Raw genomic sequence first — 20,241 nt, forward strand, 5'->3', positions numbered from 1 at the left:
AGTGTTCAGAAATCTAGTTCCTTTGATTTCTAACTCAACATCTTGACCTTTTCCAAAATAATCAGTATAAATTTTTAAAGCATTTATTCCTCAAGTATGATGAACAGATGTTATCTGATGCTAAAGTTTAGTAGTAAGGAAAATAAATACTATATTCTCTGCCTTAATTTCCCAAAAGTACATTTGTTACTGCAATCTTAGAGATGAACATGGGGCAGAAGATTAATAATAGTGCCTGATTCTGGACCCTCCTCAAATTATTTGATTTTCTAGAAGTATTCTAAACTATTTGCCTTGTCCCACTATAATACTTTCAAAAATAATCTATTCCAGGATGATAGAAAGATTTCTAGACACATGTACTGGTAATGAAATACAGTATGGATTTGATTTATGCAAATTCAATGGTAAATACTGGTAAAATCCTGTAGCTGGGAAATGGATTAATTCTGTACTCAGAAGACCAGTGAAATCAGAGGCTACATACGCTGTAACTGAGCGGCTCTCAGCTGCTTCTTCAGCCTCTCCACTTCATTCTTTAAAAACCTGATGTGGCGCATCATGTTTTCTGGAGAGTCTATCTCCATGGAGATGTCTCTAGGCGACGGGGGCGCAGAGACCGGCTGGTCTAATTTCTCCTGCAGGATTCTTCAGTGAAAAGAAAAATTCCAACAATGAAAAACAGTTTGCCTTAAAAGACAAAACAACCTACCAGCTGGAGGGTTTGTTTTAATAGCAAACTCCTGTAAATCACCAGAATTCACAGGGTTGCCAAACTCCTCTGCCCATTTTATATCTACTTCTGAGCTCCCTTACCTAGTAGGATCCAGTCAAGGTCAAAAGGCAGGGCTGTAGGATCCACCCTTTTTTTTCTTTTCAGGGACCACTGATAATTAAGCATTAGCGAGAAAGTCTGCAATGTCTGCTTCTGCTTATTATGCCTGGCATACAGTAGGCACTCAGAATTATCTGCTACCTAAACATTCATCATATTGATTTGTATGGTTGACTAAAGAAATTTCACTCAGTGCTGGTGAAACTTACAAACTCCATATTATGAACCCCCTTGGAAGGTGGCTTCACATAGACTCCACTTCTAAAATTCCCTCCTGAAAAACCAATCCTAACGGCATGACAAATTGGACTGAAGGCCCTTTACTTTTGGCCATAGCAGAGGCAAAAAGATAAAGAACAAAATAAAACCAAAATCACTGGGTTAATAATTGGTGGTCCCACCTTCTCTACCAATTATCATTAGTTTGAAGCACATGGAATGTGAATATTCAACAACTTTTGACCTACAGATGATAATTTCATATTACTTAACATAATACTCTGGTACTTATCTATACAAAACCTCCAGCTGCATTCTGCAAAGGAAGGCAGACTGACAATGGACCTCCAAGTCCCCTTTTATAAGCTGCTAGGGTTTTGGTTTGGTTTTTAACTTTTTACCTTTAAATTTGCCCAAATGCAAACAGTGAATCACCTTCAGGCCTGCCCTTGTTGAGAAAACTGGTATGTTAAATACTGTAATGATCCCTGCATTTATTATATTAAGTAACTTTTAATAATTCAATTTATTAGTACCACTACAATAATGCAAAACAGCCAATTCACCTACAGCTTGAATATTTCCCCCAGGGATAGAGCTCCATTTTTCACTTAAAGACAGGACTATATTTTGCAAATTTAGAGATGAACTCAAAATAACTTATGGATGTTCATGCAGACCAAATAGTTACGGCAAAAGGACTCTGGTTAGCAAACAAAAGATCCTAGTGAAGTAGCTTAATGAACATTTTTAAAAAACTCCCTTTCCATACCCATGAACACATCCCACATACAGAACCTCCCTGCCATTCTTCAAGCCCTGCTCCATCACCCCCGCAAAGTACATAGTACTTAGAAATTAGGGCCTGACAGTGTTTTTACATAAAGGGGTTCAAGAAACATTTGCTGTTGAATGACATTTCACATCCATGTACCTACTTTTAGCACAATTCCTAACCTTAACTACATCAAGTTTTTTACAGTAAGTTTTAAAATCGATAATTTTCCTGTTAAAATCTCAGCCTTCCTCATGAAATACATTCTAGAGATGTGTAATCATTAACTGTACACAATATACATCCTAACCACTTTAGAAAACTGGGGGAGCCAGTTCAACAAGGTAAAAAGTTGAAATTGCAACCATCTCTCAAACAATTTAAAGGTGAAAAATAGCACCTTAGCTAATCTCTTCATAGCCTTTAACCCCAAATGAAAGGAAATTTTACTGGGACGATAAGAGAGAAATATAAAGAGGTGACCAGCATGAGAAGAGTTCAGAAGGCTGTCAACACTTTTTTGGTTTGGCAAATTAATGAATGAGTGCATCACTCAGGGCATCACAATGCCCCTTCTGTTATCCTTGTCACACCCAGCTCAGCACCCCAGACATGCACACACACTGTACTGAACAGCAAGACTAAACAAACCGCTTTTCAGCTTCAAGTTTGTCCATCCTTTTCCAGAGACGATTAACTAGTGCTTCTTGTTCTTGTTCCAAAGTATTTTCAAGGTCGATCTTCTCTCGTCTCAACTAAAGGAAGGGAAAAAGTTTTACTGAGAATAGTAGGCCATTTAAACCTTGTTAATGAGGTTTTTTGATTGGACCATTAGGACCCCCTTCCTTGGAGAAATCTGCAAAGAAATGGCCAGTTTCCTGGCACAGACACATTAAGCGCATCTAGTTCTTAAACTTCAACTGAGAAAACTGAGACAGGTTCACTCTTTGATGTGAATGCTTCATTGCCCTCTGGTACATGAATCACACTGCTTGTTTCAGCATTTAGTCAAGACACACAAAAATCTTCTTTAAAGAGGGTCTGGGGGAGCTGTGCTTACCACTCACACCAGGATTTATCCGGGTCTGTCCCCCCCCAGGTTCTGCATGTAGTTAAACCAGAAAGGTTATATTACCATGTATATAAAGAACTCAAACACCTCAAGACAATTCTACATACTGGTTAAAGGATGCACAATACTAGTAACTTCTGAGGAGGTAGGGAAGAGAAAGATCTGATTTGGGGGAAAGTATGCAGCTGCAAAGGAAACCCCCAAATGCACTCTACTCCATGAAAAGAAGCAAACATGGAAAAATTCATTTAATCAATCAATACTGGGCAATATGCGAATACTGTGAACAAGGCCACTGGCAGGGAACCAAAAAATCAGAATTTTCTGCCCTTCATGACACTTACACTTTAGTGGGGGCATAGATAGTAAGTGAAATAAGTTATATACTTTGGTGGAGAGCAAAAGAGAGATGAAGAAATACAAGGCTGGCAAGAGGGATAGAGAGTGCAATGCTAAATTTCACAGCCACAGTAGAGGGAATGTGTTATATCATTCTTACACTTCTCTACATGTTTGAGATATTAAATAATTGTAACAGATTTTTTTAAAGAGAGAATGGCTACGGTACTGCCCCTGTGCTCTCTCTTCAACCAGTAGCAATTCACTTTTTCAATCACCGAGTCAACAAATTATTTCTGATTGCACAGCTGCAAAGATGTCCTTAGCAGGTCACAGAGACTCCTCACTGATCAGAGGTCCCTGTGTACACAGTAAAATGAGACCAGTACCATGTATAAACCGTAGACTTTTAAAACAACCAGAGCAGATCTTATTAACAGTGAATAAACCAAGATCACATGGTCAAATGAAAATACAGCTTGGAAATACCTTCCCTGCATGGGGGTGGGGAGGGTGGTGGGGACTCAGAACAAGTCAGAAGCATTCTGTGCAGTGAAGCTGGGAGCACGCGAATGCACAAATGCTCTTCGGAATGTCAGACACTTTCAACCTGCAGCAACCGGGAGAAACCCTGGAGCAGCTCATGGAACCCCTATTAAACTGCGTGATTCTCTGCACTGACCACATGTTTAGCCAAGCTTTGAAGTACAATTTACAGCCATTTTTTTAAAGAAACAAAATTCCAAGGCATTTACCCTGTAAGGATCCTGTTCCCATGTTTAACTAAAAGCATTATAGAGAGTACTTGGCAAGCAAGGAAAATTTCAAGCTAGGAATTGTTTTACCATAGGGATGCCTAGTAAACTTATACCAAATTGCTTTTAATTTTAGAGTAATCATGCATAATGCTAATCAATAACTCTGAAAAGCAAAATCAAGACAAAGCTGTCTCTACCCATGTACAACTTACTAAGCATGTGGCTGTGAGCAGATCCTTATCCACTAAATGAGAAGCCTGGCCTACCTGACCTGTGTGGTCCCCTCCAGGACTAGTCACTATCATTCTCTGTGAGGCTTAAGATGGCAGCTGTCTTCAGTCTGAGCCAGTTCAGCTCCAGACCCTTAGAGATGGGGGGAGCAAGAGAACCATAAGGCCATCCTTTCATTTCAGCGCCAAGAGACCACTGCCCTGGGATGTCGTGTGACTCTGGCAAAGCGATATCACCAGGATAGGAGTGGGAGCAGTCACCACGGTGGCCAAAAGAACTGGGTCCTGTCCAACCCTCAACTATGGGGATCCTGAAAGGAAAGTAAGATTTAGGGTAAGTTATTCTGATTTGCGAGCCAACAATTCTTGGGAGCAGCAGAGCAGAGGGTAGTTTAGGAGTCTGACACGATGCCGACATAGGTAAGAGAGCGGGAGAAACAAGCAGAAAAGGTACGTGAATCTCAGGTTCTTTTCAGCACCTACTGGTTGAGCTACAAGTTATCAATTTACTGCCTTCAGTGAACCAAGGCTTCCTGTGAAAGCTGGGTTTGCTGTACCAATGCTCTATGAACTTACTTCCATGAAGCAGACGACACAGGAGGCCCCGGCTCAGCGGCTCAGACGCAGGGGTTTCATTACACAGGCGGGCAGTGCTGTAGGAGTCCACATTATCTTTAAGCCTTAGAAAGGGTAGGGTCTTTCGGGGTTTTTTTCAGTTTTAAAAAATCTCAACTTTTCAATAAATGAATTATGAATGAATGAATGCTTTTAAAAAATTAAAAATCTCAACTTTTCTGCATTGCTGAGGAGCTCTGACACTAAAGGGCAAAGAAGTTAGAGGAAATGATATTATCATGATTAATTATGATTATGATTAATACTCTCTTAAGTTCTGGATCAGAGTTGCCCTTCCACCTCTTGTCTAATTCCACAACCTATACATCTGGAGCCAGAGCATACACACCAGCTCTGCCGATTCAGACAGAAGTAGATTTTTCCATGCTTGCACTGTCCTGATACCAGACAGTCCTCAAAACTGACAGTGTATGTTGAGTTTACAGAGTAGGAAGTCAGAGAGTCTTGCCTGAATGGAAACATCGGCCCAGTGACACACTGCTTTCCTTATGCTGGTCTCTAACTGTCATCCTCTCCCCAACTCCTTCCTAGTAATACCTGAGGGCTTTTTACATTCAGTGTTCGTACAACAGGCGCCCATTCATCTATCGCCAACATCAAATTCTCGGGCAAACCCAAGCCACTCTGACTGCTGATTCTGCGAGCACTCAGCACCAATGGAAATCACGGATTTGTATAATACTCATTTGAAAGCCTGCTTTATAATTAAGTCAGTTCAATGGACTGCCAAATTCTTTTCTTCTCTTCAGTAGCTCTCCTTTCCATTGCAAGTTAATTAATGTCAGACCAGGAGTTCTTATTATGTTCCCAAAATAAATATAGAAACTTTAGTGGATAAACTTTGAGTATAATAAATCTAGCTGGCTCATCTGAATTCACAGCCCATCCTATCTGTACCTTCTCAGTGGGCAGATACCCATTACCAAAAAAGCAAAAGGTAGGGGGTGGCCGAGAGATGGCTCCAATCACACTTCTTTCTCACTGCAGCATTTTCTGATTTAAAGAGAACTGGGACACTGGGGGCAGAGTTATGAGAAAGAAATGGTTAGCCAAAAAGCCTCATGAGAACTTCAGCCTAACCATCGTGTTCAATCCTAGAATCTTGGAAGGTCTTAGTGAACTTTGTTCAACCTATATTAAAGTTTTAGTCTAACAATATTATCCTTGTTTCCATGGGAAAATATATTTTGAGCCCCAAACCTATGGCTTAAAAAACAAATTTTGGAAGGCAGCCCATTACAACTAATCCAAGATTATAAAAGAGAGGGAAATGCCCATGAAATAAGAGCTATCATACAAACAGAACACAGACACACAGTTTGTTACAACATACAGGAGAGGGTAGTTTAGGTGGTGACAATGTAAGGAGAGTACCCCATGTTTAAAAAAGAAATCACAGAGTCCTCTAAGACCTATATTAACCAACTCTTAGTTGACTAGTTTTTTTTTTTCCTAAAAGAGAGAGATAAATCCTAAGAAAACAAGTGGGTACTATGGATTAGCACAACAATCCCCCCGAACTTTCCAAGTTAGGTAGTATCTGAAGGCTATTGATAATTTAGCCCAATTGCCAATCAACTTGTTATATAATACCATTATAGATGTTCAAAGTGGTGACCCTGGAGATACAACAGAACCACTTGGGAAAATAACAGTAAATATTCAGAAAATGACTAAATTACAGTAAAAAAAAAATGTATTTTTTCAATGGCTGAATGTTTGTGTTCCCCCCCCAAATTCATATGGTAAAGCCTTAACCACCAATGTGATGGTATTTGGAGGTGGGGCCTTTAGGAGGTAATTAGGTTTAGTTGATGTCATGAGGTCATGACCCCCTTGATGATGGGATTCATGTCCTTTCTAGAAGTCAAGAGAGACCCTGAAGCTTGCTGCTGTCTGCTCTCCCCACCACATGAGGATACAAGGGGAAGTGGGCAGACTGCAACTTGGAAGAAGGTCCTCATTGGGACTCCATCACACCAGGATCCAGATCCAACCTCCAGAACCATGAGAAATGAGAAATAAAGCCAGTCTATGTTGTTCTAGCAGCCCCAATGGGATAAGACCCTTTTGTTTCTACTACAAGCAGTAGAGCCAATAAAAGATCTCATCCCATCCTACTTTGCCAATACATTCGAGTTAATCAAGGTTTTACATAGACATAGGAAAGAACAGGATTCATGAGGGGGCTATTAAAACAGATCAGGGGCAACTCACATGAAAAGAGTGGAGTATAATAATACATCATGGTCCTTACTCTGTGGCAAAGCCTTGTTCGCAAATTAAAGCAACAGACATGGAGTAAAACTTAAAAACACTCTGTTAGTGCCTCTTTTGGTGTCTGTTCAGGCAATCACTGGAATTTTGCTCAGCCCTGACAATGCTCCTCCTAGGTGGAAGATATCTGACCCTTGCCTTCTGAAGAAAAAAAAAAAATTTTTTTTTTTTTTTAAAGAAATCGAACTGCCAATTTTTATTACAGATTTTATTACAGATGAGTTAAGACAGGTGTTCATAGACCACAGAGCCCCCAGGTACCTATCTGATTAACCAAGCTGCAGGCTGGTTTCAAAATTAAAACCAAGTTCTAGGTCATCACCACTGCTAGTGTAATGCAAAGCCAAATAAGAACCGAGGGAAGCTGGTCAGTGAAGAGCAACAAAAAAGGAGAGAAAGGCTGCTCACTTTTAAGTCCAAGAAGTCAAAATCACAAGTGAAAAATCTATCTATGTACATCAGGAATATACTGATAGAGGAAAAAAAGGAAAGAGATGTTAAAAAAAACATAAAGAACTATATAGCAAGATAATTAGGGCTGCCCCTTGGGTGAACAGAATATTGGTGATAATTCCTCTTCCCGCCTTTTCCTGCTCCCACCCAATTCTTTAATGAACACTTACAATTTTTGTAACAGAAGAAATTTAAAGATGTCTGATCTTAAAAGTGAAAGTTCCCAGTACAATTTAACAGTACATCCATTAACTGAAGATGATAATTTATATATACAAAATCCAGAATAAGCCAATAAAATCTCAGAGGATAATAGTGAAGTGTCAGCTATTTGAAATACTCTGAGAATTTTCCAGATAACCCAGAGTCAACCTTTTATACTACAGCCTCCAAATATATTTTCTCAAAGACTTCTCCTATAAAAATTAGATTTGTTTTCTGATGAACTGAACTTCAGGACAATATTAATATTGCATCAATATTAACATGTAAAAATGACATTATTTCATCATTTTACCAGTTTAATAAATTTTATTAAAGTTTAAAACTTTTATTCAGTGATGTTGAGAAATGAAGGCCTTTTATGAAAAAAAAAACACACACAGAATTATTCAGATTTATATGGTTTCTGGACTTAAGTTTTCATCACTTAACCGGGATAATATACAAATTTGCATAGTGGGTAAATAATTCTAGGGGACTTTAACATAAGTACCATTGATGGAACAGGGTGTACATTCTTTTGCTACATCCAGACTGCAGTGGAGAAGACCTAGGAAAGAAGTCATAACACAGTGTATGTTGTAGATACAGTATCACATCACTGGCTACCACCAGTCCATTATCTAAAATAAGCTTAAGAAAATAACATTAGGGAAACTTCTCTTGATATGCTTTATGCAAAATGGAAGTTTCCATGAAAAGTCATTACTGCATCCATCCCACTTCCTTACGCAGAGATGTTGGATTTACTTAGACATTCATTCATTAGCCATGCATGTTTAGCTAAGGAGAATGCCCTTTCTAAGTCATCAACCAAATTACTGCTCTGGTCATAAACAGATTTCATGCATTTCAAAATCACAAGCAATGAGAAAGCCTGAGTACAGTACTCTCTGGATGTTATTGCCCTTACTGTAGCATACCAACAGACTTCAATTTAACTGGCGAGAGTTTTCACATACATACATGCATGCATGACCAGAAACACACACTGTTGGATCATGGGGAGGTATCTCTTTCCTTACACAGGAAACACATTTTGAATTTTTTCCCTACCACTATGTAACAACATTTGCACCAACTGATCCACATGGCAGGTGTTATCTGATAGTTCAAAATAAAGTCTGACAAAATGAAACACAGTGCGTTTTTCTACTTAATTGAAATGAGATCTAGCAAAGAAATTCTGAGGGATTTTTTTCCCCCATATCCTGCAGAAAGACTTCCTTATCTGTGTCCCTGACAGAACTCAGAGTTTACTTTCCCAAGTCTGGAGTTGGGACCTCTCAGTTGGCTTCATGACATCCTTGGCTTCATGACATCCTGTTTTCTGGATTACAAAGCAAATCAACTGAAAAGAGAGCCCACTGATGCTTCCTTTGACTACTGGAGGAGTGCCCCCAGCTTGCTTGCTTTCAAGGCACAAAATTCCACTAATTTTTCAGTTATGCTTTTTCCCAGCTTTCCCAAATAAGCAGTAGGTAAGATGCTTGTACCCAGGCTTCTCAAGCAACCCAAACACCCTCAAGGATTTGCTACAATCAAATTGCCACCCAGCTAACTTCAGGATTTACTATGATTACGTCTGGCTGTACCCTAATGCATTTTGCATAAATGTGCAGGCACAAGTTATGTTTTATTTAAAAATAAAATAAAATCAGGGTAGCAAATTGTAATACCCTACAGTTTTTTTTAAAGGAAGAACAAAGAAAAAAAAGGGGGAAGATGAAGAAGAAATATGAATAGTAGTTATTTGAGGGGTGGATTGTAATCCAGGTAATGTTTTTATCATTTGTGTACTTCTGTGTCTTCCGATTTTTCTTGAAAGAGCAATAGATTATTTTCATATAAACATTTAATTAAAAACTCCCATGATTTCCATAATTTGAGATTAGCACTTGAAATCAAATTTCAAAGTATGCAGTGGTCACTAAATTTCATCTCTTTAATGGAAGTAAACCCCAAGTAACATGGTTGTTCTTTGGGGGGAAAAACGGCACACAGAAATCAGCAGGTACCACCCAGATTCCTCGTACTGCAAGAATCTGCAAGGGCAGCAGTTAGTGTGAATGGAATTCTAATAGAACCCAGTAGGGCCACATTCCCTGTGAATTTTAAAAATACCTTGGCTCCACAGCAACTAAAAAAAGATCAACCAAAGATGCAAAACTGGTCTGTATTTTGAATGAATTATTTTGTATACAAGTAAGTGAGAAAGGCCATCTTGTATCCTTGACTAAGAGCAACTATTCTAAGAGTTGGAAACCTAAAACTTTCCTTTCTTTCTTTAAATTTTTAGAGACAGAGAGAGAGAGAGAGAGAGAGAGAAAGCACACATGCTCAAGCAGGGGAAAGGGAGAGGGAGACAGAGAATCTTAAGCCGGATCCACGTTCAGCATGGAGCCCAATGCAGGGCTCCATCCTATGACCCTGGGATCATGACCTGAACTGAAATCAAGAGTCAGATGCTCAACCGACTGAGACACCCAGGTGCCCCTCCTTTCTTCCCAATAGAACTTAAAATACACTAAATGTGTCCTTGTTTCACTTAAAAAAAAAAAAAAAAAATTAAATCTTGTCCTAAGGATTGAAATGCATCACTCTAAACCCCAGCCTCTGCATTTGCTGGTTACAGATGGTGAGAGACACCAGGATAAGTGGGTGTCACCTCTGCAATGATCCTGTAAGCTGGGGTCTTGTCAAGCCTCTGTAAGCACCTGATGCTGCCAGGCTGAAGGTAACCACTGAGGCCTACAGCTACGTGGTTGCCTTATGCAAAATGCTGACTGTAAAGATAAACTATGCCCTCAAAGACACCAAAGATGCAACTCCTTCTCTTTCCTTGCCCAGCAGCAAAGAGGAAGGATTCAATTTCACATCTTCTTCATGAGCTCTCTTCTCTGTCTCCAGTATCTCTGCTCCACACAGTGTTGACACTCACTTTTTACTGCAGGTCTTCTCTCCCATTGTCTCCTCTCAATCTCTCCTCCCCCGCAACAAGGCTGGATTTAGATCTATCCAACCACGTGTGCCCATTAACAAATAATTAAACCCGGTGCCAAGGAGCTTTGGGGTGTCTCCCATGGTTGTAGGGGAAAGGGGGTCGGGGCCACCACAGAGGCCTCACTGCTCCCCTCCACCACAGCCATGCATACAGCATCCCTCTTCACTGGCCTTCCTGGAACAGGAGATCAGACTGCACGAGGCTGGGACCTAACATCCTTTGTTAGCAGAGTTTGTGCAGAGAGCAGGCACATAACAAAGATGTGCTGAATTAATACAGGATATGTACCATACAAATGCACTAACTATAGCATAGGCACAAAAGAAAGCCAAAGGGGCTGGGTCACAAATGACACTTGAGCACATTCTGACTCATAAATTGAGGAGACAAGGTCAAGGAAGGTGGTGAGATATTTGTGGCTCAAATAATATGCACTCTCATTTTCCTGGAAAACGGGTAGGGTAAAGTACCATAGAAATTAGATGGAAACTTTCATTATTAACAGCAGCAGCTACCATTTTTGGAGAGCTTAATAGATGTGAGTCACCAGGATACGGTGGTGAGGTCAACACTGTGCTTTCCCTCCTTCAATTTATTAGAAAACTTATAGGGAAGAAAACACTTCGTATAATTGTTTGCTAGTTGCTGTTTGTGTACCAAGTATTACAAGAGAAATACTGATCATTATGTAAATACTTTTACAGCAAACGCCCCTAACTGCCTGGAGGAAGAAAGTCAGGTAAGATGAAGGAGAATGGGGCAGGCGAGGGAGAAAAGCGGTCCAGGCAGAGGAAACAGATCCATGGAGATGTGGGGGCAAGAAAGCATGGCACACAGCAGAGCATGATTTTCAAACTGCAGGTCATGAACCATTATTGGATTGTGAAATTAGTCCACTGTGACCTACATTTTGCTAAAAATGAAATGGAATTCAATAGAAAATCAAAAGAAATGTTGTCTTATGGAACTTGTCCCAGTCATATATACGGGTACAAAAACATCAGTGTACTGGGTTGCCATGTTAACTTATCTCTTGCTGTGCAGTCCACACTGGAAGGATTCTGAGTGGAGGAATGAAGAACTGCAATATGCATGTAGTGTGAGGAAAGGCAGGATGCAACATTAATCCCCTCAACACACCTAGGAATTAGGTACTAATGTCTATTTCACAAAAGAGCTCAAATTGCTTGCCTGAAGGCATACAGTTTATTCAGATGGAAGGAAGATTTGAACCAAGGTGAGAGTTTCCCTAAAAACTACATGGGATACGATGTTTACAAACGGATGCTAATGAGGGGTGCCTGGCTGGCTCAGTCAGAAGAGCAAGCAATTCTTCATCTCAAGGTCGTGAGTTCGAGCCCCATACCGGTTGAAGACATGACTTAAATAAACTTTAATACAGACAGATTAAAAAAATGGATCCTAATGAATGAAACTGCCATCCCATTCTGAATACAGCTTTAGACAAACAGTGTCTTTGCTTTGGGGACAGGATATAGCTCAGATAAAAGATGATGGACCAAATTCCAGAAGTAACAGAGAAAACTATACTCACTATGCCAGCTAGAGAAAAGAAAAAGAGTAAGGCATCTGGTACCTGGCAGGCAATCCTGTTCACGATGTAAATGTTAGCTGAATTATGGGACTAATTCTCCATTAACTTATTCCACTTTTTTCTGTTGTACTACCTAAGAATGATTAAGTATCTAGTCCAGCTGCTTATGGCCACTATTTTCTTCTTTCCCATAGTTTTCCATGCCAAGTGCACAGAGGGCCCTCCAGAGCTGCTGAGTTGAACTTCACTTAATAAATAGGCAAATGTGGACTACCTTTTGATGCTAGTTATCCTTCTCCAGAGAAATAATAAAAACTCTTCCTGGTTGGCAGAAAACATTCAAGATTAAGATATCTTGACACTAAAAGAATATTCCAAGTTCTAGATATTCTTACTGTCTCCTAAGAAAATGTGAATGCCAAATAAGAGACAAACAATGACCATGTTTAAACAAAAATTCTCAAATAAGGGTTTGCAGGCAGTGACCACCAGTTAAAAAAACAAAACGAAACAAAACATAAAAGCACTAAAGTCATGTTGACCAGACTAATCCTAGTCTACAGTGAGAGTCCCCTGGCATGTGAGTTGCAAATGATATATGTGATAAGGGAAATGTATCTAGAATATATAAGGAACTCTTAGAATTCAATAATAAAATGATCTTGAATGGGTATTTTTCTCAAAGATATAAAAAATAGCCAATTAGCACATGAAAAGATTCTCAAAATCATTAGTCACCAGGGAAATACAAAACCACAATGAGATACCGGTTCACATTTACCAGGATGCTATAATCAATATGGCACAGCCACTTTGAAAAACAGTCTAGCACTCTCCCCAAAAGGTAAACATGGAGTTACCATGTAGTCCAGCAACTCCACTCCTAGGTATACGCCCAAGAAAAATGAAAACATATATCCACATGAAAAACTGTACGTGAATGTTCACAGCCGCATTATTCCTAATAACCAAAGGATGGAAACAACCCAAAATGTCCATCAAATGATGAACACATACACAAAATAGGATATATCCACACAGTGAAACATCATTCAGTCAGGAAAAGGAGTCAAGTACCGATACATGCTATAACATGGATACAAGCCTTTTATTAAATGAAAGAAGCCACTCACAAAAGATGACATACTATATATGATTTCATTTTTATTAAGTATCCAGCATGAGCAAATACAGAGTAGTGGCTGCTTAAAGGGAATGGGAAATTCAGAGTGACAGCTGAAGGGTACAGGGTTTCTTTTTGAGGTAATGAAAATGCTCTAAAATTGTTTGTGGTTTTGGCTACACAACTCTGAATATACTAAAAGCCAATGAGTTGTACATTTTAAATGGATGATTTTTATGGTATGTGAATTATATCTCAATAAAGCCACTACCACCACTACTACCCACCCCTGAAAAGTGAACTAAGATATTAAGCAGAAGAACCAGGTTCACATCCAGTTCCTCTTGAATCCAGTATCCAGGCCCTGAACACTATACTGTACCTCCTTCCAAAACACAAATGACAGTTACCTGGCCAAATCTACACTTAAACTCTTCCAGCAAAGCAGTGGTATACCATAAGACACATGGGATAATTGCCTTCAAATAGCTTACAGTTTAAAAACTATGTTTATTGTCAGAAGAGCAAAGCCATGTACTACATATAAATCTATATAATACATAATATAGTACATGCCTTTGCTCTTCTGATAACCTATGATACAGAATATATTCTATAACAGAGACTGTGACATATAATATATCATATGGATGATAATCCTAAGAGAGGATCAGATCACATTCATAGAAACAGAGATTTATTTCTACTGGAGGGGAAAAAACTGTTCCCCCTTAAGCATTGACTAAAATTATTTGTAGCTAAACAGAATACAGCAAAAGATCCCCAACATTTAATCATCTTGGACATACTAAAACAAAGCAGGGGTCGGGGTGGGGGCAGTTTCTCATCTTAATTAAACAGGACCTTGAGGGGCCCCTGGGTGGCTCAGTCGGTTAAGTGTCCGACTATGGCTCAGGTCATGATCTCATCCTTTGTGGGTTTGAACCCCGTGTGGGGCTCTGTGCTGACAGCTCAGAGCCTGGAGCCTGCTTCTGATTCTGTGTCTCCCTCTCTCCCTGCCCCTTCCCACTCGTGTGCATGCATGTGCGCACTCTCTCTCAAAAATAAGTAAACACTTAAAGATGTTAAATAGAAACTTTACATCCCAGATCTCAGGCTTATTTTCAGGATAGGGCTTTACAATGCATATATTCCATTGTGGAAATCCATTTCTTAATTGTTGAGGTGTGAAATAACCCTAAACGTGTATTAAGTCATTAACCTGGCAAGAATGTATGCCTTGGAATCATTTTAAAGGGTTTCCATGATGAAAGTCGCTGGAGCCTTTAGACAGTACAACAACTCGTTCTCTCTCTCCCATAGACTAGAAGACCAAACTGTCCTCTCTCTGATGCCAGACCACTACCTCCACCTTGTGGCCACACTAAACCCTGGAGTCACAGCCCCTGTCCCATAGACTCCTTAAGAACTTCTGCAAATACAAGAAAGAAGCCATTAACACTCAGCCATCACCATGAACGCTGTGACCAAATGAACTTCTCACAATACAAAGCACTGAGAGTTTCACTTGGTCACTTGGTTAGCTCTTGATGAACAAGTATCAGTAACAAGCACTTGGTGTGTCAGAGACCTTCAACAAAAATCTTCAAAGCTTTAACTTGAACGGAACTGGTTGTCCCCTATCCTAGGAATTAAACAGGTGAACTCTGGAACAAAATGTTTTCCAACAGCGTGTGGATTTTTCCAAATTTAGATACTGCATCTGAATTCCAAAGATGAATGGTAAGTATAGATTACTCTGGATGTATATCAAATAGCCAACCTTTGAAAATAGACCTTTTTTTTCTTTTACCTGGAAGGGATAGAAAAATGTTTTTAGGACCATTATTCACAATCTTAGAAAACCCAGTGACATCCCTTTCTTTTGATATAGGGAGATACAAGAATAACACAGAAAACAAAAGTCAGTTAGATGAGTTTAAAGCCAACCTGGACTTCTTCCCAAACCTGACATTCCCATCACCATTTCGTTCTCAGGTAAAATAATGGAACTAGAACGGCCCTGGGTAGATTCCACAATCAGTCAGCATGAACTAAGATACAGAGAAAGACCCTAAAGTCGGGATAAATCAGACAACTTTGCATGAAAGGCTTAGCCAAACCGTCAAACTGGCAATCAGGATTGAAATCACAAAGAGCTAAAAGACCTTCGTCAATATGCTGAATTTTACATGGAAACCACATCGCTGTACGGTATGGTCAGCTTCTTATAATTAGCTTAGGGAAAGTAAAATTTCAGGACATTCAATTGGGGCAAAAGCATTAGGGAGCATCTAGACTAGGGATAACAGGTACTTTTGTCTGACATACTAACGCAGATGGGCTGACAATGGCTGCCCACAGTTCTGTGTGTTGAAGGAGCACAAGACCCAGTCTGGACTCCCAAGGCGAGGACCCTGCTCAAACACCAACATGTGCAGAGGGCAGTGGACAAAGGGATTGTACACTATGACTTGCCACCTTTTGTACCTGGTTAAGCTTGCCATTCCTGATTTTAGTTTGCCCTTCTCTGTTTACAAATGGAAAAGCTGGGCCCAGAGAAGGTAATGCAAGGTCATACAACTAATGAGAGTCTGAGTCAGGATAAGCAACCAAATCTATGCCTCCATATCTGTACCAACAAATCACACTGGGAAAAGATAGGGTTCATATCATATTGCTAATAATTCAAAGAAGAAAAATGCTAACTGCCTCTTCTCAAGAACCCCTTAAAAAAAAGTTTTAGTTCCACAGCAACACTGTCTCAGGAACTTTCACAGAATCTATCCTGTGGTTAAAAACACATTGTTCCCCCTTTGTAAAAGGAACCTTAACATTTCCTACCTATAAGTCAGTACATCACAGTATATCTCCAGAAACTTTATTAATCGCAGTTAAAAAAAGAGAAAGTGTGAGACAGAGAGAGCAGGTGCTCCACAGACTTGTCAATCTTACTACAAAAATGAAGTCTCCACTGTGGGAAGAAACAGCTGAAAAATATTTTTCACTCACATGCTCCAGGGTATCTGAGGCCAAAAAGAATAAGGTGAGGGAGAATAATATGAGGAAAAAAGTGTATTGAGAAAACTATAGATTCTTACCTGCTCTAATGTAAGCTGCTTCGAAATGGTATCATTCTCCAGTTTTTTAATTTTCTTCATCAGTTTGTTGACCTGGAATTCCTGCTCTTGTTCGAGATGCTGTTCTAGTTCGGCTTTCTCATGCTGCAACTGGAAAATGGGAAAATCACAGATGTGGGAATTGAGACACTCTAAAGCCACGGAAACACCGGCTCCATAAGCTGATTACACCGAGTAAGAAGTATCATCACAGAAGCTACAATCCTCATTTCTGCTGATACCCAAGTGCACACCTAGTGTGTAACCTGCTCCGAGGGTCCTCTAATTCACGACCACAAGTTAGAGTCCACGTACATAAGCTCCTGGCCTGAGCCAAAAGGCCACAAGTGACAGGGCAAATACACCTGAGCATCAAACCATGATTAAATACAGATTGTTTAGTTTTTAAAAACATAGAAGTTGTTGCCTCTGTAGAGAGGAATTGGGAAGCTAGGGATGAGGTAAGGATGGAAACTTCAAATGTAAAACTAACGTTTTCAAAAATATCCCTATTCAAACACACACACACACACACACACACACACACCCTTCAGTACTTTTCAAACTATATAACATCATAAAAATTATATTAAAAATAGAAATTTTACAGTCAGTTTTAATTAAATGAATTAGTTTACTCAGATTTTTATGTGTGTAAAGAAGGAAGAGATGTCACACTCACAAAACATATTTAGTAAATTATTCTGAATGCTATATCTCAATACACTAATAAGCATCCTTTGGCAAAAACCAGTAGAATTAATTATCTTTCTATAATGAGACTGTACATCACACCTCCTACGTCTTTCCTAAAAGCCCAGGAGGGAGGCTTCTTATTTATGCAGGTAAAACATAAGGTTAGGGTTGCCTGTGTGGCTCAGTCGGCTGAGTGTCCAACTCTTGATTTTGGTTCAGGTCATGATCCCAAGGTCATGGGATCAAATCCCATGCAGGGCTCTGCATTGAGACTGCTTAAGATATTCTTTCTTTCTTTCTCTCTCTCTCTCTCTGCCCCTCTCCCCCTGCTCACGCTCTCTCTAAAAAAATAAAAGAAACAAAAGATAAGGTTATGGTGTCACTGAAAGTTTTTTTAAAAGGTCCCCCAACCATCAAAACCAAAAGGGAATCGAGGAAATGACAACTGGGGTTCTAATTTCTAACATTCTCAATTGGGAGTGTTCATTCATAGCAGGGGTTGGAGAGAATGACAGCAACAGGGCCCAATAGAGATTACGTAAAAGCCATTAAAAACAATGAAACACATGTACTTTTATGTGGGGGTCTAAGAGGACACTGCTGCCTACTTTCACCCTCAAAATCACTTCTTCAAGCAGACACTGTGTACCAGGTTCTTCATAGGCATTAGGCAGGCGTGATCACTCCCATTTCCTATGTGAAAAAACAGGAGACTGGACCAAGATAATTCAGCTGAAGGCAGTGAAGGCTGGGACCCACATTCTGCTCTGAACCCCAAGCCAGTATTCTCCCACTGGATCTTGAGCAAACCTAGGAGGAATCAGTTTCAGACTCCGCTAGCATCTAGTGCATCTTTGGCGTTTAAAAAATCAAACGACCCAGGGCGCCTGGGTGGCTTGGTCAGTTGAGCGTCCAACTTCGGCTCAGGTCATGATCTCACAGTCCGTGGGTTCGAGCCCCGCGTTGGGCTCTGTGCTGACAGCTCAGAGCCTGGAGCCTGTTTCAGATTCTGTGTCTCCCTCTCTCTCTGCCCCTCCCCTGTTCATGCTCTGTCTCAAAAATAAATAAACGTTAAAAAATAAAAAATAAAAAATAAAAAGTCAAACGACCCAACAGAAAACAGGACGCCACAGACACTTGCCTGGAGGACACTGTGTCTCTGGGTAAACCCTGCATATGGCATGACGGGCAACCCAAAAAGATTAGCCAGGCCTGAGCAACCTCCATACGGCTGCACCGAACCCTCACCACACCGACACAATTACCACTGCTCTGCAAGCACATACTTGGTTAAAAAAAAAAGGTTAAAATCTGACAGTTTTCTAAGCTGGAAATGTTGACTAAACAGATGCTTCTTTCTCCAACTGTTTTTGATGTGCAACTTCAAGAAAAGCTGGTCAACCTTGCAGGGACCCAGGAAAAAAGCAGATGCAAGGAAGCACTTACAGTGACAAGTCTATTTTTAGCTCGTTCTTTAAAACTCAGGTTCTGCAGGATCAAGCAGTAATTACAAGAAACAAGAGAAACCAACAGAGAACAAGAAGAGCTCCTGGCACTTCAGACACAAAGACCCTGATGCAACAAGACCACTCACGAGGAAGAAACAGCAAAGCATGCCCATCCCCACCTAACACTTTTACTCCGTAACATACCTGTGTACCCTCCATCTGTAAGTACTACGTTAGACGCAGGGGACATCTTGAGTGAAGATGTCACCCTCGCCCTAGAACAGTTCATGAGCACCAAGCTTAAATGGTATCTACTGGTTTTAGAAAAATAAACTTTAGTCTTAAAACCTTTAAACATTCTGCATAGTAGTTTTTACACCAGGTATGTTTTCCTCCAATATGCTTTCAATTGTTGCCATTTTTATTTAAAAGAACCCCCCCCCTTTTTTTTTTTAGCATTATTCTTCTGCCCTGAGGTAAATTAAAACAATCAAGGATGCAATCTAACATTGAAACATGTCTGGCCCACAAAGCCAGAATGTTAATCTGAGAAAAAGGTAAGGCTGTCATTGGCTTACAGAAAAATATTCCTATTTAGACAGATGGTCTATATTGTCAATATCTGATGAGGTATTTCCTTTAAGAATACAGATTAAACTAGTAATAAAATCCATAAAAGCTCTCCATTTTAAGAGACTTTTCCCTCTCAAGAGATATCCCCTAAGGAAAATTTGATGGTAAAGCTGTTGTCACCAGAACTCAAGTGAGATCCCTGGGTTACACTAACCCATTTGGGAAAGATCAAGCCATCTTGAGATCTGTCTGCCAAAGATGCCCGTGTTCATCATCCCCCGAAAGTCAGGGCTGGAACAAACAGCTTTGCTGCTTGCTTTGTTCTGACATCTCTCAGGTGACACCCAATTTCGGGGCAGAGCGTGGAGTTTCTGAACAGAGCATTAGAAACAGGAAATAGGTTCTTCCTTGGAACAAAGAAACCACCAATACAAAGAGAAACACACAGATACAGAGACACCCCCTTCAAAGTCATGAGAGTTCAGATGAGCAAGAAGGTGAGAGAGCAGAAAGGGATCTTGAGGAACTAACAACTGCAGAGTCTGCGTGAGGAACATTCAGAAATTGTTGGTTTTTTTAACAGATACCATGTAAATCCAAGTCATTCGGCCCCAACGGGGCTTGAACCAACATCCCCAGCTCATGACACCAAAAACCCTAAAAGGAGCCTCGTTCAGGCTGACACAAGCCAGCTCTCAGAAATAAATTTCCTACGTGTAGGCATAAAATTCAAGGCATGATTTTAAATTTCTAATCAAAGGTCTTAACATTTTATGAGCAACTTTAAATCTTCCAAGAAGGTCAGTGATCCTAAACTAGAGCAAAAATCATTCAAACTGAGAAGTAAACAGTCAAGCAAATTCTATTAATGTGTTTGAAATAAACTCACATGTGTGCCTTAAATATA

At 40.0% G+C, this 20,241-nt stretch overlaps 1 protein-coding gene across 2 annotated transcripts in view; it reads right to left on the reverse strand.

The window, feature by feature from the left end:
• CCDC6 (coiled-coil domain containing 6) overlaps positions 1-20,241 on the reverse strand; it is a 108,615-nt gene that overhangs the window by 23,052 nt on the left and 65,322 nt on the right. For both annotated transcript variants that reach the window (XM_015088349.3, XM_053207652.1), the window contains exons 3-5: positions 16,600-16,728; positions 2,481-2,584; positions 488-648 (exon numbers count right to left, since the gene is read on the reverse strand). In XM_015088349.3, the coding sequence (XP_014943835.2) occupies positions 488-648; positions 2,481-2,584; positions 16,600-16,728 (394 nt within the window). The remainder of the gene's footprint in view (positions 1-487; positions 649-2,480; positions 2,585-16,599; positions 16,729-20,241) is intronic.

Source organism: Acinonyx jubatus, chromosome D2, assembly GCF_027475565.1.
Source record: "Acinonyx jubatus isolate Ajub_Pintada_27869175 chromosome D2, VMU_Ajub_asm_v1.0, whole genome shotgun sequence".
Lineage (NCBI taxonomy): Eukaryota > Metazoa > Chordata > Mammalia > Carnivora > Felidae > Acinonyx > Acinonyx jubatus.